We start from the raw sequence: 24,533 nt of genomic DNA, 5'->3' as shown, positions 1-24,533 counted from the left end.
TGGTCTCGAACTCCTGACCTCAGGTGATCCGCCTGCCTCAGCCTCCCAAAGTGCTAGGATTACAGGCACGCACCACCACACCCAGCCTGAAACCCAGATTTTTACTATGAAATCAAAGTCTTCAAACCTTCTAGGTGTCATAAAAAGCACGCTGTGGACCATTAGTTTGCAACTGCCAACCTAAAATATCATAGACAGATAGGCAGATCACTTGAGGTCAGGAGTTCAAGACCAGTCTGGGCAACATGGTGAAATCCCATCTCTACTAAAAATACAAAAATTCGCTGGGTATGGTGGCACATGCCTGTAGTCCCAGCTACTCGGGAGGCTGAGGCAGGAGAATCACTTGAACCTGGGAGGTGGAGGTTGCAGTGAGCCAAGATCATGCCATTGCACTGCAGCTTGAGCAACAGAGTGAGACTCCATCTCAAAAAAGATAAAAATAAAAATAAATTCTCCGTAGGATGGTCCTTTCTCTTTTCTTCTCACAGAGACCAGAGAGGATCCTCCGCTACCATCCTCTCTAAAGCAAGGCTGTTGAGTCCTTAAGTGTAATAAATGTAATAAGCCCTTAGCCTTATTACAATTATTCTGCCCTCCTGGAATGTTCAAGTGGTCATGGCGCGGGCAGGGGGTGAGAGGAGAGAGCAGTGGGTTTGGTTGGGTTGTGGACAAAGAAAGAGGAAGGAAGAAAAGGATGAATAAAGATGTAGTTAGAGAAGGATACACTTAACAAAGAAGAAGAGAACTAGGAAAAGACAAGCTTTTACTTGATATATACCAAAAATGTTACTCAGTAATTACTGCCTTCTATTCACAAGGTTAGCTACAGTTCACAGATCTTCATGTGTTCCTAACCTTTCAACTCCAGCACATACTTTATCTTCAAATTCCAGATTTCCCTTTTTATGTATCAGCTGTTGAAAGTATTAAAAGAAACTTTTTCAGTCATTTTAATTGCATTAGCAGTGATTTAATTTTTTTAGATGCTAAACCTTATGGGTGAAAGTGGATTAAATGTAGCCAAATGCAACATCAAAATCTTCAGGCACAAAAACCCATTAACTTTTTAATACTCTCAGAAGATGAACCTAATTTCAAATGAAAGCTGCCTCCAGAATATATTGTTAAGCATATCCTAGATATAATTCATTCTAGCAAACATTCTGTAGAAATTCACATAACATTTTACTGTACTAAAAGTAAATTGCCCATGTAACAAAAACTATCTTTTCATAACTTCAAATGAATTTTAAAGGATGACTGACCGTCCTTGGAAGAGAAACAGTAAACAAATAAGGTTTATAGCAATGGTGTATGAGTTAGAAATTGCAGTTCCAGGCCGGGCGCGGTGGCTCACACCTGTAATCCCAGCACTCTGGGAGGCAGAGGCAGGCAGATCACGAGGTCAGGAGGTTGAGATCATCCTGGCTAACACAGTGAAACCCTGACTCTACTAAAAATACAAAAAAAAAAAAAATTAGTGGGGCATGGTGGCGGGCGCCTTTAGTCCCTGCTACTCGGGCTGAGGCAGGAGAATGGCGTGAACCCGGGAGACAGAGGTTGCAGTGAGGCGAGATCGCGACACTGCACTCCAACCTGGGCTACAAAGCGAAACTCTGTCTCAAAAAAAAATTGCAGTTCCAGATAATCTCTCTATTAAAGAGACTGTCTACACTTAACTTGGTCAATTGTAGTGAACATAGTTGATGTGAAGTCCCCATATAAATACAACCTGAAATACCAAAGTTAATTTACTTTTCTTTCTTTTTTTTTTTATAGACACAGTCTTGCTCTGTTGCCCTTCCTGGAGTGCAGTGGCGTGATCTTGGCTCACTGCAACCTCCACCTCCTGGGCTTGAGTGATCCTCCTGCTTCAGCACCCCCAAGTAGCTGGGAGGACAGGTGCAAGCCACCACACCCGGCTAATTTTTGTATTTTTGGTAGAGATAGGGTTTCACCACATTGCCCAAGTTGGTCTCAAACTCCTGAGCTCAAGTGATCCGCCCGCCTTGGCCTCCCAAAGTGCTGGGATTACAGGCATGAGCCACCAGGCCCGGCCAGAAAATTATAAACACGCACAAACTCTCAAGTGGCCTAATTCCCTCTCACCAAACCAATCACAATACAAATAAAAGAGAATAACTTATATTAGTTTTTGTACAAACAAAAAAGACTGATAAATTGTGAATGATGCATGATTTTTAATTACAAGTAAACTGGGCATATGCTTCTGCATTATTTAAAGCTAAAGGGTGATCAGTGGAAATTTTCTTCTGTTAGTACTTTAATACTTTTTATATTTATCGGCTCACTACAACCTATTCCTCCCAGGTTCAAACGATTCTCCTGTCTCAGCCACCTGAGTAGCTGAGACCACAGGACGCACTACCATGTCCGGTTAATTTTGTATTTTTAATAGAGACGGGGTTTCACTGTGTTGGCCATGCTGGTCTTGAACTCCTGACCTCAACCGATCCACCTGCCTTGGCCTCCCAAAGTGCTGGGATTACAAGCATGAGCCACCGCGCCCAGCCTTCTTATAATTGTTATTATTTAAATCTCTTTTGCTCTCTCCTTCAAGAGAGACCTCATCTCATTCAGTTGCATCCATTTATTTATTCATCTTCTGCCTCCTGAGCTCGAGAGATCCTCCTGCATGAGTCTTCCAAGTAGCTGGGACTACAGGCTCACACCACCATGCTTGGCTAATTTTTGTAGGTTTTGGAGAGACAGGCTCTTGCCATGTTGCCTAGGCTGGTCTCAAACTCCTGGGCTCAGATGATCCACCTGCCTTTGCCTCCCAAAGCACTTGGATTATAGACATAAGCAATCATGCCCAGCCCCAAGTACTTTTATACAAAATGCAAACACTATTCTTCTATCATAAAAGTGATACCACAGCTTCTGTAAAGTTTTGCACCAGGTAGTACTTATAATTAACTTGGGTACAATTTTTTGTTTGTTTGTTTGTTTTGAGACAGATTCTCGCTCTGTCGCCCAGGCTGGAGTGCAGTGGCCTGATCTCGGCTCACTGCAAGCTCCGCCTCCCGGGTTCATGCAATTCTCCTGCCTCAGCCTCCAGAGCAGCTTGGGACTACAGGTGCCCGCCACCATGCCCAGCTAATTTTTTGTATTTTTAGTAGAGATGGGGTTTCACCATGTTAGCCAGGATGGTCTCGATCTCCTGACCTCGTGATCTGCCCGCCTCGGCCTCCCAAAGTGCTGGGATTACAGGCGTGAGCCACTGTGCCCGGCCTACGTTTTGATGTTAAAATGTATCTTATTATTACGAAACCGTTTTTCCATTGTATTAACTACTTTTACAACAAAGCAAATAACAAGTTATTTTACAAACCATTTAGAAATTTCTGTACTATGGTCCCAATAATGTAAAATATATTAATGCCTTTTACATTCAGGTAAATTATACACTTGGAAACTACATATTTATGACTTACAGAAACTTACATAAACAAATTATACAAATTATATGCTCAATTTTTAGGTATATAGTCTTAAATTAAGCTTAAATATACATTCTCAGGATAAATTAACAGTTCAGGGCTTCACAACTTGAAATCTGTGGAACATGACATTGGAGATGACAGAACTCTGGTGGAATTCTTAGGTGGAATTTACTGAAACTTTTTTTTTTTTTGAGACGGAGTCTCACTCTGTCACCCAGGCTGGAGTGCAGTGGCACAATCTCAGCTCACTGCAAGCTCTGCCTCCCGGGTTCATGCCATTCGTCTGCCTCAGCCTCCCGAGTAGCTGGGACTACAGGCGCCCACCACCACGCCTGGCTAATTTTTTGTATTTTTAGTAGAGATGGGGTTTTACCATGTTAGCTAGGATGGTCTCGATATCCTGACCTTGTGATCGAACCGCCTTGGCCTCCCAAAGTGAAACTTTTCTTTAAAATAGAGATGGGATCTTGCTGTATTGCCCAGGCTGGTCTCAAACTCCTTGCCTTAAGCAATCCTCCCACCTCAGCCTCCCAAAGTGCTGGGATTACAAGCGTGAACCACTACGTCCAAGTGAAACTTCTTGAGATAGTTACATACTTTTTAAATCTGCTGGTGTAGAAGTTAATAAAGTGTAGAACTGAATAAATATTAAATATTAGATCAAGTTTCTCATGTTTACCTTAAAGTATAAAGATTTATCTTAAAGCACTGATTTTCACAAAATAACATCAGTGTGAAATTGGAAAAGAAACCAAGTATTTTATTTCATGTATCTGGGAAATGAGGTGCTTTACTCAACTGAATCTGCCCAAAACTAAAAAGCATTCATTAAAAAGTACTTAACTCAGAAATTATAAAAATAGAAGACATCAATAAAATACATTCTACACAGAATACGCCAATCATACACTACTCTGTTTTTGATAATAAAAAAATGTACTTACTGAGCCAGGTGCGGTGGCTCATGCCTATAATCCCAGCACCTTGGGAGGCCAATGAGAGTGGATCAGTTGAGGCCAGGAGTTGGAGACTGTCTCACGTGTCCATGTGAAGAGGCCACCAAACAGGCTTTGTATGAGCAACATGGCTGTTTATTTCACCTGGGTGCAGGCGGGCTAAGTCCAAAAAAGGAGTCAGCAAAGAGTGGTGGATTATCATTAGTTCTTACAGGTTTGGGGATAGGTGGTGGAGTTTGGAGCAATGTTTTGCGGGCAGGGGGCGGATCTCACAAAGTACATTCTCAAGGGTGGGGAGAATTAAAAAGAACCTTCTTAAGGGTGGGAGAGATTACAAAGTACATTGATCAGTTAGGGTGGGGCAGTAACAAATCACAATGGTGCAATGTCATCAGTTAAGGCTATTTTCACTTCTGTGGATCTTCAGTAACTTCAGGCCATCTGGATGTATATGTGCAGGTCACTGGGATATGATGGCTTAGCTTGAGCTCAGAGGCCGGACAGAGACCAGCCTAGCCAACATGGCAAAACGCCCTCTCTACTAAAAATACAAAAATGAGCCAGGCATGGTGGCACACGCCTGTAATCTCAGCTACTCCGAAGGATGAGGCAGTAGGATCGTTTGAACCCAGGAGGCAGAGGTTGCAGTAAGCCGAAATCATGCCACTGCACTCCAGCCTGGGTGACACAGCGAGTCTCTGTCTCAAAAAAAAAAAAAAAAAGTCGGTTGTGGTGGCTCATGCCTGTAATCCCAGCACTTTGGGAGGCTGAGGTGGGTGGATTATGCGGTCAGGAGATCAAGACCATCCTGGCCAACACGGTGAAACTTCATCTCTACTAAAAATACAAAAAATTAGCTAGGCATCGTGGCAGGTGCCTGTAGTCCCAGCTACTTGGGAGGCTGATGCAGAATGGCGTGAACCCGGGAGGCGGAGCTTGCAGTGAGCCGAGATCTCACAACTGCACTCCAGCTTGGGCGACAGAGCGAGACTCTGTGTCAAAAACAAAAGCAAACGAACAAAAATACAAAAATCAGCTGGGCCTGGTATCACGTGCCTGTAATCCCAGCTACTCAGGAGCCTGAGGCAGGAGAATTGCTTGAACCCAGAGGATGGAGGCTGCAGTGAGCCGAGATCGTGCCACTGCGCTCCAGCCGGGGAGACAGCAAGACTCCACCACAAAAAAAAAAAAAAAAAAAAAAGGTATTTACTAAAACAACAAATTGTGTATGTTTTGGAGAAAGAAATCTGGTTATTAAATCTTCACTTCGATTGAGTTCTATGTAAATTAAAATTCACTCTAAGAACTATTTTTTGGTATAAAACTTCATCTGCCCAAAAGTGTTCAGGAGATAACCTGAGATTTTAGAATAGAAATGTGAACAATCAAAACCAAGTTTCCTGAAACTTGTGTTAAAATATTAGAAATATTAATAATTCTAAAATGCCATTTTGCCACTATTATTCATATTAACCAAAATATTAGAGAAGTAATATTTCAGACTAGAACAGGAAAAAAGTCTGAATACAATTCAAAAATAATCATTGATAATTTTTTAAAAAGTGGGTCTATAAATAGTAGTAATTCCTCAAAATGAAGTGCATAATTGGCACATCAAATATTTTGTCTGCAGGCAATTCTGTGCATTTTAGGTAAAAAATGTGGTCCCTTTAAGAGAGTCCTTGACTTCTCATTTCTTCGGGGACCCTTCTGTGGCACTGGTCCCCTTTGTATATAAAATGGTGAAAGCTGACTTGAATGTGCCGTCACCACTCTGCTGGGAAAAACAGATGAAGGTGGCCCAGAGAAAACCACAGACTCCAGCGTAAGCTGTTCTCCACTGAACAGGAACAAGGCTGAAGTTGGTCAGCTGGAACAGAGAGAGAGTCCGTTAGGGCCACATGGAAACCAAAGCCCTGAGTTCATATTACTGAGTAGGCGGAACTTACCTGTACAAAGGGCCAGTACATCAGTCCACTCTGGAATTGGAAAAAAAAAAAAAAAAAAAAAGCAACAACTTTATTAGATTGCCTTTTATTTTTTATTTATTTATTTTGTTTTTTATTTTTTGAGACAGGGTCTCACTCTGTTGCCCAGACTGGAGTGCAGTGGTGCAATCTTAGCTCACCGCAACCTCTGCCTCCTGGGTTCAAGCAATTGTCGTGTCTCTGCCTCCTGAGTATCTGCGATTACAGGCACACACCACCTCACCTGGCTAATTTTTGTATTTTTAGTAGAAACGGGTTTTCACCATGTTGGCCAGGCTGGTCTCGAACTCCCGACCTCAGGTGATCCACCCACCTCCGCATCCCAAAGTGCTGGGATTACAGGTGTGAGCCACTATACCTGACCTAGAATACCTTTTAACTACACAAAACAATTGCACAGTTCATTCCACAAAAGAGTAAGAAATACTAGGCCAACAAGATGCCTAGGTAGTATTATATTTCAGACTAAGCTGATTAAATTAGACTACTTAAGGCCTCTAGAGTGAGGGGGTTGGGGAGTTGTGGGGAAAAAAGCTATTAGGTAGAAGACATTCCTATTAATTATATTTTTAACACCAGAATGAAAAGTCTACTAAAATCAGTACCAATTCTGGAAGACAGTGGCTTTGGAAATGACAGCATGTATATATGCATTGCAATTTCCTGGTTACCATGAACAAATGATGCAGGAATATATTTGTAAATACAGAATCATCAATGAATTCTTTTTTTTTTAATTAATTTTTTTTTTCTGAGACATGGTATCTCTATGTTGCCCAGGCTGGTCTTGAACTCCCAGGGAAAAGCAGTAGTCCCACTGCAGCCTCCCAAAGTGCTGGGGTTATAGGCATGAGCCACCTCATCCTGCTGAATTATTTTATTTATTTATTTTGTTTGAGATGGAATCTCATTCTGTCGCTTAGTCTGGAGTGCAGTGGCAAGATCTTGGCTCACTGCAACATCTGCCTCCTAGGTTCAAGCGGTTCTCCTGCCTCAGCCTCCTGAGTAGCTGGGATCACAGGTGCCTGACACCATGCTCGGCTAATTTTTGTATTTTTAGTAGAGACAGGGTTTTACCATGTTGGCCAGGCTGGTCTTGAACTCCTGACCTCAGGTGATTTGCCTGCCTCGGCCTCCCAAAGTGGTAGGATTACAGGCGTGAGCCAATGTGCCCAGCCTTGAATTGTTGAAACTATATACCAAACCATTGTTTATGGAATGATTTTCTAATAATATATTGAAACCATGTGATGCTATAGAACAAGTTTAGCTGAAATTTTCATATATTACAAAATATGTTAGATAGACATTTCACAAGCTTTATCCTACACAGTCCTATGAAAAAGTCATCATTATGATTTTTTTAAAAAAAGTCTTGGTATGTAAATTTATCTCAAAAAAAAGCTAGAGGTTTTCAAAATAGTCCTTAAAAGTGGTATTACAGACTTATTTTCTTCTTTTTACTAATTTGTATTTTCTGAAGTTTCTAAAATGAACAATTGCAATAAAAGCTTTATAATATTTATGTTTATATTTAAAAGTAGATATTACATATAATGTGTGTATACATATACATATATACATATATATACACATATATACGTATATGTGTATGTATATATATATATTTTTTGAGACGGAGTTTTGCTCTTGTTGCCCAGGCTGGAGTGCAATGGTGCGATCTTGGCTCACTGCAACCTCCACCTCCTGGGTTCAAGTGATTCTCCTGCCTCAGCCTCCGAGTAGCTGGGATTACAGGTGCACACGACCACGCCTAGCTAAATTTTGTATTTTTAGTAGAGACAAGGTTTCATGATATTGGCCAGGCTGGTCTCGAACTCCTGACCTCAGGTGATCTGCCCGCCTTGGCCTCCCAACGTGCTGGGATTACAGGCGTGAGCCACCATGCCCGGCCATAATGTATATTTTATATTTATTTTTTTTTTTTGAGACGGAGTTTCGCTCTTGTTGTGCATCTCAAATTCCCGAGCTCAGGTGATCCGCCCACCTCAGCCTCCCAAAGTGCTGGGATTACAGGCGTGAGACACCGAGCCTGGCCCTTAATTGTTAAATATGCTTTAAATATAAAATATATCCCTGTAATCCCTGCACTTTGGGAGGCCAAGGCAGGCAGATCACCTGAAGTCGTGAGTTTGAGACCAGCCTGACCAACATGTAGAAACCCTGTGTCTACTAAAAATAAAAATTAGCAGGACGTGATTGCAGGAACCTGTAATCTCAGCTACTCAAGAGGCTGAGGCAGGAGAATCGCTTGAATTCGGGAGGTGGAGGTTGCAGTGAGCCGAGACTGCACCATTGCACTCCAGCCTGGGCAACAGAACGAGACTCTGTCTCAAAAAAAAAAAATAAATAAATAAATAAAAATTAAAACTTTAGCAAAAATAATCAGAAGACTAAACTTATCCAAACATGGCTTTCCTTCTTTCTTTTTTTTTTTTTTCTTAATACAGATGAGGCCTCACTATGTGGGCCAGGTTGGTCTTGAATTCCTGACCCCAAACAATCCTCCCACCTCCGCCTCCCAAAGGGTTAGGATTACAGGAGCCACTGTGCCCGGCCATGGCTTTATTTCTTATGGCTGTGTTTTTTTTCTTGTCAGAATGTAGTATCATGTAGTAGTATATTTTGTTCTCAAACCATTCCCCCACTAAAAGGAAGCAGGATGCCTCAAAGAATTGGCTGATTCTAGGGCCAGGGCAGGGCAGGTGCAAGTACAAGATGATCCTGGAACACGCTGTCATGCCAGAAAGGAAGTGGCTTAAGAAAGAAGTAAAGGAGAAAGAAGATGGGTGATGCACAGGACACAGGAACCAGCTTGGAGGGACTCCCACTGGCCGAATCTGGGACATGTGAGCACTAAAAATAATTAAACCCTGCCATGAACTCTCCTCTGTGCTTCGGCAATCTCCCTCTGAATAGGCCAAAGGCATCTGACATTCAACATTTCCCAAGCTGAACTCACCTCATTTCTTTTTTGTTTGTTTGTTTTTTTTGAGATGGAGTCTTGCTCTGTCACCCAGGCTGGAGTGCAGTGGTGCAATCTCAGCTCACTACAATCTCCGTCTCCCGGGTTCAAGTGATTCTCCTGCCTCAGCCTCCCTAGTAGCTGGGATTACAGGCACTCCCCACCATACCCGGCTAATTTTTTGTATTTTTAGTAGAGACAGGGTTTCACCATGTTGGTCAGGCTGGTCTCGAACTCCTGACCTCATATGATCTGCTCGCCTTGGCCTCCCAAAGTGGTGAGATTACAGGCGTGAGCCACCATGCCAGGCCAGTTTTATTTTTTTAAATACAGACAGGGTCTTGCTATGTTGCCCAAGCTGGTCTTGAACTCCTAACTTCAAGAGATCCTCCTGCTTCAGCCTCCCAAAGTGTTAGGATTACAGGCGTGAGCCACCACACCCAATATGCTTCCTTATTTCTTATGTGAACTTGGTCACGATAACCGCCCACTTTGGTTTCCTTTGCTGCCATTACCTAACTGTGAAGTTCAAGATCCTCAGCTCTGGGTGTTCAACAGTCTCCAGGATCCAAACTCATTCCAAGTTGCTCAACAAATACTCTGTGAACACCAAACTGCCTGTGGTTTCTCCCCTCCAGGCATACCATGGTGCTTTACGCATTGTCAACTCTACTCAGCAATTCTGCCCCTGGAATGACCTGTCCCCCAGTATGTGCATAACTTCAGATCTTTATTTTATTTTATTTTTTTATTTTGAGACAGGGTCTCACTGTGTTACCCAGGCTGGAGTGCAGTGGCACAATCGTAGCTTACTGCAGTCTCGACCTCCTGGGCTCATGCTAATTTTTGTATTTTTAGTAGAGAGCGGATTTCATCAAGTTGGCGAGGATGGGCTCGATCCGTTGACCTCGTAATCCGCCTGCCTTGGCCTACCAAAGTGCTGTGATTACAGGCGTGAGCCATCCTGCCTCTTTAAAGGAAATCTTCCCAAAAAATCTCCAGATGGGCTGGGCTTCAGACTACTGGTTTGCCCTCTTTCTTCTCCTGAGGGTAGATGAGACTCACTCATTGTAACCAGTTTTTTTTTTTTTTAACAGTATGCAAATGTTCCTGTGGTTTTGTTCATTTACAAATCCCTGCCTGAAGCTTCTTTCCCAATTCTACTTCCTGCTCTCTTTTTTTTTTTTTTTTTTTTTTTTTTGAACCATGGTCTCACTCTGTCACTCAGGCTGGTGTGCAGCGGTGCAATCACAGCTTACCGCAGCCTCGACCTCCCAGGCTTGCAATCCTCCCATCTCAGCCTCCTGAGCAGCTGGGACCACAGACACTTGCAACTATGCCCAGCTAATTTATTTTATTTTTGTAGCGATGGGGTCTCACTATGTTGCGCAGGCTGGTCTCAAACTCCTGGGCCCTAGTGATCCTCCTGCCTTAGCCTCCCAAAGTGCTGGAATTACAGGTGTGAGCTGCCTACTTCTTGCTTTTTTGTTTTGTTTTTTGTTTTGAGACGGAGTCTCGCTCTGTCGCCCAGGCTGGAGTGCAGTGGTGCAATCTCAGCTCACTACAGTCTCTGCCTCCCGGGTTCAAGTGATTCTCCTGCCTCAGCCTCCCAAGTAGCTGGGACTACAGGCTTGTGCCACCATGCCCTGCTAATTTGTTGTATTTTTAGTGGAGACACGGTTTCACCATGTTAGCCAGGATGGTCTCAATCTCCTGACCTTGTGATCCACCCGCCTCCACCTCCCAAAGTGTTGGGATCACAGGCATGAGCTACTGCCTCCGGTCCTTGCTCTTTAAAAAAAAAAAAAAAGTTAGATGTACATATCTCCATAGACTTTACAACATAATGGAAAAACTTGTTCCTTTTTCTAAAGTAAAACAGAAGAAGTGGCTGGGTATGGTGATTCATGCCTGTAATCCCAGAACTTTGGGAGGCTGAGGCAGGCGGATCACCTGAGGTCAGGAGTTCAAGACCAACCTGGCCAACATGGTGAAACCCTATCTCTACTGAAAAATACAAAAAATTAGCTGGATGTGGTGGTGCAAGTCTGTAATTCCAGCTACTCAGGAGGCTGAGGCAGGAGAATTGAGAATTGCTTGAACCTGGGAGGCAAAGGTTGCAGAGTGCCACTGCACTCCAGCCTAGGCTACGGAGCAAGACTCCGTCTCAAAAAACAAACAAACAAACAAAAAAACCAAAACACACAAACAAAAAACAAAACCAGAAGAAAATCACATTTGGTTGTCACCATGGGGTCCTCAATTTCTGCCCTAAGAGAAATCACAAGAGTTCTGAACACACTTCTTATAGTTACTGTTCCTGAGTATAGAGGCTCAGGGGAAGCCTCTGACTTCAAACCTCTCCATCCTCTGCCTCTAGCCATCAAGTAATGCTGGCTCAGGGGCCTGGTACCATCCAACAGATGATGCTAGAAGCTGTGGAGGTAATAGCTGGGTGTGGCTCAACACTGCTTTTGATAGGGAAGGAAGAACATGTGAAGCCCTAGGCCAGTCTGTGAACATTCTGTAATCCCAAAGATTTACCTCCTTGTGATGAATGCAATCAAACATGCTCTAGGGCAGAGATGAAAACCATCCCTGATTTTGCCAGGCCTTAAGGACACTGTTCAATAAATATTAACTGAATCAATGAATAAATATGTATTGGACTGGACTGTATATATTTGTGCCGAGCAAACAGTAAAAATGGTGATTTGCTTCAAACCTTGGAATAACCCTTGGAAGCCTTCTCCTTCTCTATCAATACCTTGGTGATGTTAAAGTTCTTTTCACCAGGACTCCGCAGGATGCTCACCTGAAAACATTGGCTCTGAATGTGGGAATGATTCCATTAAGCCACTCACAATCTATAATCTCTATTTTGCAAATAGAATCCCAAATTTACAGAATAAATTGTTGTCCCTTTGGCTGCAAAATTTACAAAGTAAATTGTGATCATTAATAAGAGTTAATATAATAAAGTCAGAAATCACTGAGAACATGGACTAAAATTCAGAGATATTATTTCTTTTCTTTTCTTCTTTTTTCTCTTTTTTGAGATGGAGTCTTGCTGTGTTGCCCAGGCTGGAGTGCAGTGGTGCGATCTCGGCTCACTGCAACCTGTCTCCAGGTTCAAGTGATTCTCCTGCCTTGGCCTACTGAGTAGCTGGGATTACAGACATGCACCACCGTGCCTATTTTTTTGTATTTTTAGTAGAAACAGGGTTTCACCATATTGGCCAGGCTGGTTTCAAACTCCTAATGTCAAGTGATCCGCCTGCCTCAGCCTCCCAAGTGTTGGGATTACAGGCATGAGCCACTGCACCGGGCCCAGAGACATTATTTCTTTCCAGTTCATGAGAAGTACAGATACTCTTAAAACCTCTCCTCATACATCTATCAAAATAACTTTAAGATTTCTATGTCAAAATATTGGACCCTTCTGTCAACCAAACTGGAGCTCTAATTTAGGAATAGTTTAATAAAAATGTACTTAATGTTGAGGTGGGAGAATCACTGGAGCACAGGAGTTCGAGGCCAGCCTGTGCTACATAGTGAGACTCTGTCTCTACCAAAAAATTTAAAAATAATTAGCTGGGTGTGGTGGCACATGCCTGTAGTCTCAGCTACTCAGGAGGCTGAGGTGGGAGGATCGCTTGAGCTCAGGAGGTCCAGGCTGCAGTGAGCCATGACCATGCCACTGCATTCCAGCCTGGGTGCCAGAATGAGACCCTGTCTCGAAAAAGGTTTTTTTAATTAAAAAAAAAAAAAATATATATATATATATACACACACACACATACAAAAAAATCCTGATGTGATTAAACACGTGTCAAATTATCACATGTATATGAAAATATGTACTTATATGTGTCAATTAAAAGATTTTTTAATCTTTATAAATATAAACACAAAACATATATTTTTATACACATATATATACATATATACACAAAAATATAGTGATTACATTTTCAAACACCTGTCTTACCAGATAGGTATTCCAGAATTTCTGTTTCAGGTCCAAAAATATGTCATCCTTTCCTTGGAGAATGCTCATACCTATTTGCAAAACCCAAAAAAAATTGTAAAAGATTCAGTAGAGTACCGTATAACAGTTCATGTTTAAGTTTCCCGTTCCAAAATGCAAAGTAACCATCACTATCATCCAACAATATGACCCTCTGACCCAACAGTGAAAAGAGAACATAGACAGGCGCCGTGGCTCAAGCCTGTAACGGGAGGCCGAGGCAGGCAGATTGCTTGAGTCCAGGAGTTAAGAGACCAGCCTGGGCAACAGGGCAAAACCTCATCTCTACAAAAAATACAAAAATTAGCCAGGTGTAGTAGCGTGCCTGTAGTCATAGCTACTCAGGAGGCTGAGATGGGAGGATCGCTTGAGCCTGGGAGGTGGAGGCTGCAGTGAGCTGTGATCATACCACTGCACTCCAGCCTGGGCAACACAGCAAGACCCTGTCTCAAACAAACAAAAAAAAGAAAACATAATCTCCACTCTAAAACTAGATAAATTTTAAAGGAATGATAAATACGAAGTGAGAATAGCAGAGTATAAAAATTATAGCAGAACAATTATTTTTTCAAAAACTAACAATTCACAAAATCAGGTTACAATAGTGGGTCTATTGGTTACTTTCTCTACCTTCCAAACATTTTGTGAAATGTTGAACATTTGAACATTTTTAAATTTTAATTTCTGTCTTTTTAAAAAAGCTAGTGGGCTGGGCGCGTGGCTCATGCCCAGCACTTTGGGAGGCTGATCTGGTGGATCACCTGAGGTTGGGAGTTCAGGACCAGCCTGACCAACATGGAGAAACCCTGTCTCTACTAAAAATACAAAATTAGCCAGGCATGGTGGCATATGCCTGTAATTCCAGGTTCTTGAGAGGCTGAGGCAGAAGGATCACTTGAACCCAGGAAGTGGAGGTTGCGGTGAGCCAAGATTGTACCACTACACAACCCAGGATTTGGAGGTTGAGGTGAGCCGAGATTGCACCACTGTGCTCCTGACTGGGTGACAGAGCAAGACTCTATCTCAAAAAAAAAAAAAAAAAAAAAAAAAAGGCCAGTGGACCCAAATACTCTGGCAACTACAAATTTTCCATCAGTATTACCCTATTCAAAATTTGAAAGTGGAACACCAATTCACCCTTCCTAAAAACACTTTGATCTTCAATATCCCTGAAGAGAAATTCACAGCCTGGGCAATATATCAAGACCTTGTCTCTACAAAACTATTTAAAAACCAGCCAGGTATAGGGGTGCGTGCCTGTAGTCCCAGCTACTCCAGAGACAGAGGTGGGAGGATCGCTTGAGCCCAGGAGGTCGAGGCTGCAATGAGCTGTGATCACATCACTGCACTTCAGCCTGGGGAATAGAGTGAGACCCTGTCTCAGAAAAAGAAAAGGAAAAAAGTAACAATAAATTCAGGTAGCAAGGCAAAGCTCTCCTATTTTAGGAAGGTTGTAAAACTGAGAGTACTTAAAAAATTCTTTCCAATCCCCGATTAGGAGGGAGGGAATATAAGAGCTTTATTAGTTAATTACAGACGATTCTTACATGACCCAGCAAAATATTGGTAATACTGTGTTCCACTTACCCAGCATTAATTAAATGCTATGTACTTTATGCGCCTCATTTCATGTGCCCCTCCTTACAATTCGCTAAGGTGGGTAGAGTTACAAAGGAGGAAAAGAGCTTAGAGAGGTTAATAGCAGACAGAGTTCAACCCAGGTGTCTGATTCCCAAGCCAGAGTTGTTAATCTGTTACGACTCTGGTTCCCCAAGGTAGCCCTAGCACAAAGATCAATTGATTCCTGCAATTTCCATGTAAAGCCTTACGCAAACCTCCACTCTATCCCCTTCCACTTCCCCTTTCATTGAAATGTGAGGTAAGGGAAACTGAATCAGAAAAACTGAAAACCGGCCAGGTGAGGTGGCTCACACCTGTAATCCCAGCACTTTGGGAGACCGAGGTGGGCAAATCACTTGAAGTCAGGAGTTCGAGACCAGCCTGGCCAACTTGGCGAAACCCCGTCTCTACTAAAAACACAAAAATTAGCCAGGCGTGGTGGCGGGCACCTGTAATCCCAGCTACTCAGGAGGGGCAGGAGAGGCAGGAGAGGCAGGAGAATCGCTTGAACCTGGGAGGCTGAGGTTGCAGTGAGCTGAGATTGTGTCATTGCACTCCAGCCTGGGCAACAAGAGCAAGACTCCGTTTCAAAAAAAAAAAAAAGAAAGAAAGAAAGAAAGAAAAGAAAAACTGAAGACCAAAGCAAAGCTGCAATCTGGCCAGGAATCTGTATCAGAGAGCTTGGCCTGGACATAGGTTCAAGTCTTGTTAGTAACTCAGCATCTTTCAGTTTCAGGCAAACTGTCAAACTTCCCACCATGAGAGCATCAAGTGCCTGGATTGTGTTGTCTTTGGGTGAGTCACAGAACCCCTTTGAGACTCAGTTTCCTCATTTGTAATATGAGAGTATTAAGAACAATCTCAAGTGTGAGGGCTCACACCTGTAATCCCAGCACTTTGGGAGGCCAAATGGGCAGATCACTTGAGGTCAGGAGTTGGGGACCAGCCTGGCCAACATGGTGAAACCCCATCTCCATTAAAAATGCAAAAATTAGGTGGGCATGGTGGTGTGCATCTGTAATCCCAGCTACTTGGTAGGCTGAGGCAGGAGAATTGCTTGAACCTGGAGATGCAGGTTTCAGTGAGCTGAGACTAGGCCACTGCACACTCCAGACTGGGCAATAAAGCGAGACTCTGTCTCAAAAAAAAAAAGAAGAAAAAGAGAACAATCTCACTAGTTGTTTGAGGATTAAATAGCATTCTGGTCCCCTACCCCTTCACCAGTGTACCAGGTTCCTGTAACAGGTGCTAGGAAGCTGTTTGCAAATCTAGTCTGCAAATCACACACCGGGAACAGGCACAGACCTTCTGATAAAACAGGAGGCCCTAGCTCTCAGGCTGTCTGTTCTCCTGACCCACTGACCCCATCAGCCATGTAGTTGGCCGCAATGACAACAGGCAACCAGGTGGTTTGTGTTTCTGGTGGGGTCTGTAGGGAAAGGAAGTGAATCCAACTCTTAAGGCACAGGGGGCAGGGTAGGTTTCTTCAAGATGGTGGCTTGTCTGACTTCAACCTGGTTTAGAAAGCACCAACAGCCCTTAGGAGAAGTTCCCTCCCATTTGGGGGGAAATCTGTGATCCCCAATCCCAAGGTCAGGCTTAAGACCCATAGAGATTTTCTCCCCAGTTACCCACCCCATCCCCTTCAAGGCTATAGAAATCGCAATGATGCTAGAGGCCACAGGGCCCCTCCTGTGAGCAGACGGGGGATCTCCAAAGATTACAAGAATTTAACCAACTTGAGCGATCAGCCTGTTTTACAGCCTCCTGACCTCAACCTGTTCTTCCCCAACCCTGGGTGGAATGAGGTCACCCTGTTTGTTTAAATCAGCTCCTAAGTGACCCCAGGTTACTTGTAGATGAACCCAAGTTAACTCTCCTCATTACCATGCTAAAGTCTTCACCCCGGGAGAAGCTATAGCTTCATGACTATCACCTATGCAACCTATGCAGCCTATGTGCTAGCATCATGACTCACTGGGACCCCTACTCTACATGCAATCATGCACCCTCTCCTTTCTCCATCACCCTATAAAACCCTCCTGTCTCTTTCTCTGGGGGACACACTACTTGGGAGAATACGCCCAGTGTCTTCCTTTCTTGTGCCAAGTAAAACTCCCATTGATCGAAACCCGCCTCTTGGTGGAGTCCTTTGTGACTCATTAAGGGAATGAACCCCGGTATTTTTCAGGTACCATTTCCATTGTTCTTATTGTATGCAATAGAGAAGGTTTCCACAGTCAAGCCCCTGTCCCCCACACCCCAGGCCCGGGTCGGATTTTCTAAGGAGAGGGTTCCCTGAACCCTCACAGGTATATAGTCCTCCATGGCAAGGATCCAAGGTCCCTTGATGTTTTCCGTGAGACCCCAGGGGAAAATCTTGTTACCAAACCAGGACTAGGCCCCTGGGCATGAATTTGCTGAAGATCCAGGCCCAACCTCAGATTCCACCTGCTCTGCCCCTCAGGGTCACGGATCCCCTTGCATTTGGTTCCTGTGTTGGCCCCGGGGCCCCAGGCGTGGATTTTCTGAACAGCAGGTCGGTTCCTTCCTTGTCCCACGACTGGTTCACGGTCATTGCAGCTGCTACGGCCTTGAACTGGGATCTCCTTTATTTTCCCGTGGGCCTTTTTCAGGGGGCAAAGACCTCCGCAGCCCTGCCTACCTCCAGCCTTGGCCTACACCCAACCCCAGAGTCTGAGCCCCGACCCTAGTCCTCTAAATTCCTGACCTGGTGGACCTCTGGCTCCCCAATTTCTCGGCTCCCCAGCCAGTGCCTCCTGCAACTTTTCGCAATCAAACACCCCAGCCTCTAGCCTTTGCCCTGGCCCTTCAGGCCTCTGAAGCAGCTCCGGTCTCAGAGCCCCGGCTCCTGCCCGGGTCCCCAGGCTCCTGCAGCGCCCTCCCTCCAGCCGCTTGATCCCCGAGTCCCGGCCTCCAGTCCCCCAATACTGGGTCCCACCCCCCAGGTCCCCTCCCGGCCCCTCACCGACATAGAAGGCCGAGACCGCGATGGGCGCACCGACCACCTGGTCGCACAGCAACTTGGCCAGCACGGCGTGCGGCGCTCGGCCCGGGAGCGCGCGCTCCAGCAGGCCCAGCCACACGTAGTTGAAGTTGGCGTGGAAGGTCACCACCAACGTGGCCACGCGCCGCGTCTGGCGCCAGTTGGCCTCGCGGCCCTGCAGCCGCTGTTGCAGCGCGTCCCCGGCCGAGACGAGCGAGCCGTAAAGCAGCACGTTGGTGGGCCACGGGTGGCGCCGGGCCGCGCGCGACAACGCCGGCCACCAGCCCGCCATGTCCGCGCTGTGGGCGCCCGCGATCAGGAGCCCGCGTGGTCGGCGTCTTCCTGCACCGCGTCCGGGCCTCCCCAGCCTCCAGCAGCTACTGCACTGCAGCAGCCCGCACCTGCATCTGCCCCCTCCAGAAGCTCCGGAGCGATTGAGCGACCCACACACACCCAGCTCGCGCCGTCCAATCCGGAGGCCACGGGCCGTCCTGGGGGCTGAACGTTTGAAAGGTGCCCGGCCCACCCCCATGCATGGGTCCATTGACACAAAATACCGAGAACAGGCAAAGCCACAGAGGCAGAAGGCATGGGGTTATTTATTTATTTATTTTATTTTTATTAATTAATTAGATATTTTTGAGACGGAGTCTCGCTCTGTCGCCCAGGCTGGAGTGCAGTGGGGCGATCTGGGCTCACTGCAACCTCCGCCTCCCGGGTTCAAGCGATTCTCCTGCCTCAGCCTCCCGAGCAGCTGGGACTACACGCGTGCGCCATCACGCCCGACTAATTTTTGTATTTTTAGTGGAGACGGGGTTTCAATATGTTGGCCAGGCTGGTCTCGAGTGATCTGCCTGCCTCAGCCTCCCATATGGGGTTATTTTTTGGAGTGAAGAAAACATTTTGAAATTAGATAGGTGTGATGGTTCCATGACTTTGTGAATCTATTAAAAACCATTGAATTGTACACTTAAAAAAAGGGGGTGCATTTGGCCAGGCGCGGTGGCACATGCCTGTAATCCCAGCACTTTGGGAGAATTAGACAGGAGGATCCTTTGAGGGCAGGAGTTCCAGATCAGCCTGGACAAAATAGGAAGACCCCATCTCTACGGAAAATCAAGAAAAGGAAAAAGAAAAAAGTATTGTAATTACTCAGGCTTGGTGGTGCGCACTGATAGTCTCAGCTACTGCTACTCGGGAGGCTGAGGTGGGAGGATCTCTTGAGCCCAGGAATTCAAGGTTGCAGTGAGCCACGATAGGGCCACTGCACTCCAGCCTGCAAAAAAAAAAAAAAAAAAAAAAAAAAAAAAAGGAAGAAAGAGAAAAGAGAGAGAAAATAAAATGCTAAGTTTTATGGTATGTGAATTTATCTTAAAAAATGATGGGACGGCCAGGCACGGTGGCTCATGCCTGTAATACCAGCACTTTGGGAGGCCAAGGCGGGCGGATCATGAGGTCAGGAGATCCAGACCATCCCGGCTAACACGGTGAAATCCCGTCTCTACTAAAAATACAAAAAATTAGCCGGGCGTGGTGGCGGGCACCTGTAGTCCCAGCTACTCGGGAGGCTGAGGCAGGAGAATGGCCTGAACCCAGGAGGTGGAGCTTGAAGTGAGCCAAGATCGCCCCACTGCACTCCACCCTGGCTGACAGGGAGACTCTTTCTCAAAAAAAGAAAAGAAAAGAAAAGAAATGCTAAGCAAAGTGTTCCGGTGTGTTTTGCCTGTTTTGGTAGTGGAAGGGAAGAAAATCAGTCTTTTTCTTTCTTCTCCCCCTTAAAACTATTTAAGAAGGGAACTGGGCGCGGTGGCTCATGCCTGTAATCCCAACAATTTGGGAGGTCAAGGTGGGAGGATCACTTAGGTCCAGGAATTCAAGACCAGCCTGGGCCACATAGTAAGACCTCATCTCTACCAAAAAATAAAACATTAGGTCTGGGTGCGGTGGCTTACACCTGTAATCCCAGCACTGTGGCAGGCTAAGGGAGCTGGATCACCTGAGGTCAGGAGTTTAAGACCAATCTGGCCAACATGGCAAAACCCTGTCTCTACTAAATATACAAAAATCAGCCGGGCATGGTGGTGTGCACCTGTAATCCCAGCTACTCCGGAGGCTGAGGCAGGAGAATTGCTTGAACCGGGTAGGTAGAGGTTGCAGTGAGCCAAAATGGTGCCACTGCACTCCAGCTTGGGGGACAGAGCGAGACTCTGTCTCAAAATAAATAAATAAATATTATTTTTAAAAAAAGATCCCCTGGGCATACAATAAGTAATACCATACTACTTAGGCAAATAAAGCACAATTCTATTATTTGGGAATCTTAAGATCGGTTCTACCACTTTGTGGATCTTCAGACTCAATCTCTATTTTAGAGATACTAACATTGATTGATCCTGCTATGTGCCAGGTACTGTCTTTCACAACTTCACATATATGATCTCATTTAATCCTCATTTAATTTTGGCAGAGAAAAGTTGAGCTCCTTACCCAGGATTGTATAACTAGGAAATAAAGACCAAAGCACATGCCTCACTCTTTTTGTTATTAGAAAAGATTTCCTTCTGTAAACCTCAGGGACTTTACAAGGGAAATATTGGATTACTGTAATATGATTCATCAGCCCAATTTATTTATTTATTTTTATTACACTTTAAGTTCTAGGGTACATGTGCACAATGTGCAGGTTTGTTACATATGTATACATGTGCCACGTTGGTGTGCTACACCCATTAACTCGTCATTTACATCAGGTATATCTCCTAATGCTACCCCTCCCCACTTCCCCCACCCCATGACAGGCCCCAGGGTGTGATGTTCCCCGCCCTGTGTCCAGGTGTTCTCATTGTTCAGTTCCCACCTATGAGTGAGAACATGCGGTGTTTGATTTTCTGTCCTGACGATAGTTTGCTCAGAATGATGGTTTCCAGCTTCATCCATGTTCCTACAAAGGACATGAACTCATCCGTTTTTATGGCTGCATAGTATTCCATGGTGTATAATTGCCATGTTTTCTTAATCCAGTCTATCATTGATGGACATTTGGGTTGGTTCCAAGTCTTTGCTATTGTGAATAGTGCCACAATAAACATATGTGTGCATGTGTCTTTATAGCAGCATGATTTATAATCCTTTGGGTATATACCCAGCAATAGGATGGCTGGGTCAAATGGTATTTCTAGTTCTAGATCCTTGAGGAATCGCCACACTGTCTTCCACAATGGTTGAACTAGTTTACAGTCCCACCAACAGTGTAAAAGTGTTCCTATTTCTCCACATCCTCTCCAGCACCTGTTGTTTCCTGACTTTTTAATGATTGCCATTCTAACTGGCATGAGATGGTATCTCATTGTGGTTTTAATTTGCATTTCTCTGATGGCCAGTGATGATGAGCATTTTTTTCACGTGTCTGTTGGCTGCATAAATGTCTTCTTTTGGGAAGTGTCTGTTCATATCCTTTGCCCACTTTTTGATGGGGTTGTTTGATTTTTTCTTGTAAATTTGTTTAAGTTCTTTGTAGATTCTGGATATTAGCCCTTTGTCAGATGGGTAGATTATGAAAGTTTTCTCCCATTCTGTATGTTGCCTGTTCACTCTGATGGTAGTTTCTTTTGCTGTGCAGAAGCTCTTTAGTTTAATTAGATCCCATTTGTCAGTTTTGGCTTTTGTTGCCATTGCTTTTGGTGTTTTAGACATGAAGTCCTTGCCCATGCCTATGTCCTGAATGGTATTGCCTAGGTTTTCTTCTAGGGTTTTTATGGTTTTAGGTCTAACATTTAAGTCTTTAATCCATCTTGAATTAATTTTTGTATAAGATGTAAGGAAGGGATCCAGTTTCAGCTTTCTACATATGGCTAGCCAGTTTTCCCAGCACCATCTATTAAATAGGGAATCCTTTCCCCATTTCTTGTTTTTGTCAGGTTTGTCAAAGATCAGATAGTTGTAGATGTGTGGTATTATTTCTGAGGGCTCTGTTCTGTTCCATTGGTCTATATGTCTGTTTTGGTACCAGTACCATGCTGTTTTGGTTACTGTAGCCTTGTAGTATAGTTTGAAGTCAGGTAGCTTGATGCCTCCAGCTTTGTTCTTTGGGCTTAGGATTGTCTTGGCAATGCGGACTCTTTTTTGGTTCCATATGAACATTAAAGTAGTCTTTTGCAACTCTTATCAGCCCAGTTTAATATTACCTATTCATTATAATGTAATGCTGCTCGCACAACTGAGAAAACACTGTTGCTTTACCCCCTCCAGCTCTGTAGCAGCCATGCACAAATCATAGAACTATAAACATATGCTAATTACACAACCTATGTAGGCAATCAATATTAAGAAAAATGTTTACTGCCCAATATTTCTGTGGTTGAAAATGTAGAGTCTAATTCTGATCCGCAGTAACATCTAGGTTAATGTTGATTCAGACGGAAAACGTTTGTTGTTGCCATGAGAAGAGGCATTGAAACACTGAATCACCACCACAAATGTTACCACTATTAATATAAGGAGATACATAGGAAGATCGAGTTAGACCATCTCAGACCACCAGGTTTACAATTCCACCTGCAGATACATGCAAGAAGTATTGTCACAATACTTATGTCATGTTATTCCATTGAGGTCATCACCAACTAAGCTTATAATTAATGTGTGGTCAATTTGGTCAATGTCACCAGCGTAGCATACTGACAAAAGCAAGGGTTGCAAACTCAAATGCCTATAAGGCAGAATGTAAGACGGTAGGAAGCAAAGTCTATAGGGAACTATATAATAGAGGCTGTAGATTCAAGGCACATTCTAAAGCACAGCAGTCCCCAACATTTTTGGCACCAGGGACTGGCTTTGCGGAAGACAATTTTTCCACAGGCGGCAAGGGATGGGGCACAGGATGCTAATGGTCTTGGGATGAAACTGTTCCACCACAAATCATCAGGAATTAGATTCTCATAAGGAATATGCAACCTGGATCCCTCGTGTGTGCAATTCACAACAGGGTTCATGCTCCTGTAAGAATCTAATGATGCTGCTGATCTGACAGGAGGCAGAGCTCAGGCAGCAATGCAAACAATGGGGAGCGGCCAGAAATACAGACGAAGCTTCAGTTGTTACCCACCATTCACCTCCTGCTCTGTGGCCCAGTTCCTAACAGGCCACAGACCAGTACAGGTCCATGGCCCAGGGATTAGGGACCCCTGCTGTAGCACATTGCTTAATAGAGGACTGTAGCTGCCCTGACCTTTCCTTTTTTTTTTTTTTTTTTTTGAGATGCCAGGAACCCAGAATTTTTTTTTTTTTTTTTTTTTTTTTTTAAGACTAGTTCTGACTCTGTTGCCCAGGTTGGAGTGTAGGAGTGCGATCTTGGCTCACTGTAACCTCAACCTCCCAGGCTCAAGCAATCCTCTCACTTCAGCCTCCCAAGTTGCTGAGATTACAGGCACACTCCACTACACCCAGCTAATTTTTTTGTATTATTTGTAGACATGGGGTTTCGCCATGTTGCCCAGGCTAGTCTGGAATTCCTGAGCTCAAGCTGTCTGCCCATCTCAGCCTCCCAAAGTGCTGGGATTGCAGGAGTGCACCACCACAGCTGGCCTGAAACCCAGATTTTATTTATTTATTTATTTATTCATTTTTTGAGATGGAGTCTTGCTCTATTGCCTAAGCTTGAGTGCAGTGGTGCGATCTTGGCTCACTGCAACCTCCACCTCCCTGGTTCAAGCAATTCTCCTGCCTCAGCCTCCTGAGTAGCTGGGATTACAGGCACATGCCACCATGCGTGGCTAATTTTTGTATTTTTAGTAGAGACAGAGTTTCATCATGTTGGCCAGGCTGGTCTCGAACTCCTGACCTCAGGTGATCCACCCACCTTAGCCTCCCAAAGTGCTGGGATTACAGAAGTGCAACACCACACCCAGCCTGAAACCCAGATTTTTAATATGAAATCAAAGTCTTCAAACCTTGTAGGTGTCATAAAAAGCACGCTGAGGACCACTAGTTTGCAACTGCCAATCTAAAATATCATAGACATTGTATCACTTTAACTACGGAAAAAAAAGTATGTGAGGCAGAAAATGGAAGCAACCATGCCTAATTTATTGTTGAATACTTTTTCCGTATACCAAGAACTTCCTTTGCACTAGCATCTGAAACTACATTCAGAATGACGTTGGTTTTCATAAAAGTGTTGATCCTCACACCTCTTTATAGTCTTGCACCTAGCACAGCAGAGTGAAACACTTTAAATAGCACTTGTTCCTTGAGTATATATGGAAAAAAGTGAAGTAATGGTAAGTGTTCAGCTAATATGAGCAGCATCTCAGGAGTCTGCAATTCTTGAATTACCAGGGAGTATTTTTACCATTTTCCCCCAGTGAAAGGCCTATTTTGAGAGTCTTGCCCTCCAAAATGAATGTATTAAGTCATATTAGTTTTTTTTTGTTTTGAGACAGGGCCTTGCTCTGTTGCCCAGGCTGGAGTGCAGTGGC

At 44.3% G+C, this 24,533-nt stretch overlaps 1 protein-coding gene across 4 annotated transcripts in view; it reads right to left on the bottom strand.

Moving 5' to 3' along the window:
- Positions 1-20,682, bottom strand: part of MPV17L (MPV17 mitochondrial inner membrane protein like) — a 40,390-nt gene extending 19,708 nt beyond the window's left edge. For 2 of the 4 annotated variants that reach the window (XR_010110478.1, XR_010110479.1), the window contains exons 1-4: positions 18,040-20,672; positions 13,392-13,462; positions 6,376-6,405; positions 4,415-6,296 (exon numbers count right to left, since the gene is read on the bottom strand). Coding sequence is in view for 2 of the 4 variants with exons in the window: in XM_034951173.3 (XP_034807064.1) it covers positions 6,117-6,296; positions 6,376-6,405; positions 13,392-13,462; positions 18,040-18,601 (843 nt within the window). In the remaining 2 variants the exon portion in view is untranslated. Of the gene's footprint in view, positions 1-749; positions 6,297-6,375; positions 6,406-13,391; positions 13,463-18,039 lie in introns of those variants that run through there. The other 2 variants (XM_034951173.3, XM_034951174.3) reach the window with 2 other exon arrangements.
- Positions 20,683-24,533: the final 3,851 nt, after the last annotated feature.

Source organism: Pan paniscus, chromosome 18 (assembly GCF_029289425.2).
Source record: "Pan paniscus chromosome 18, NHGRI_mPanPan1-v2.0_pri, whole genome shotgun sequence".
Lineage (NCBI taxonomy): Eukaryota > Metazoa > Chordata > Mammalia > Primates > Hominidae > Pan > Pan paniscus.
Note: the sequence above shows the minus strand (reverse complement) of the source record. Positions and strands in the feature narration are given on the sequence as shown.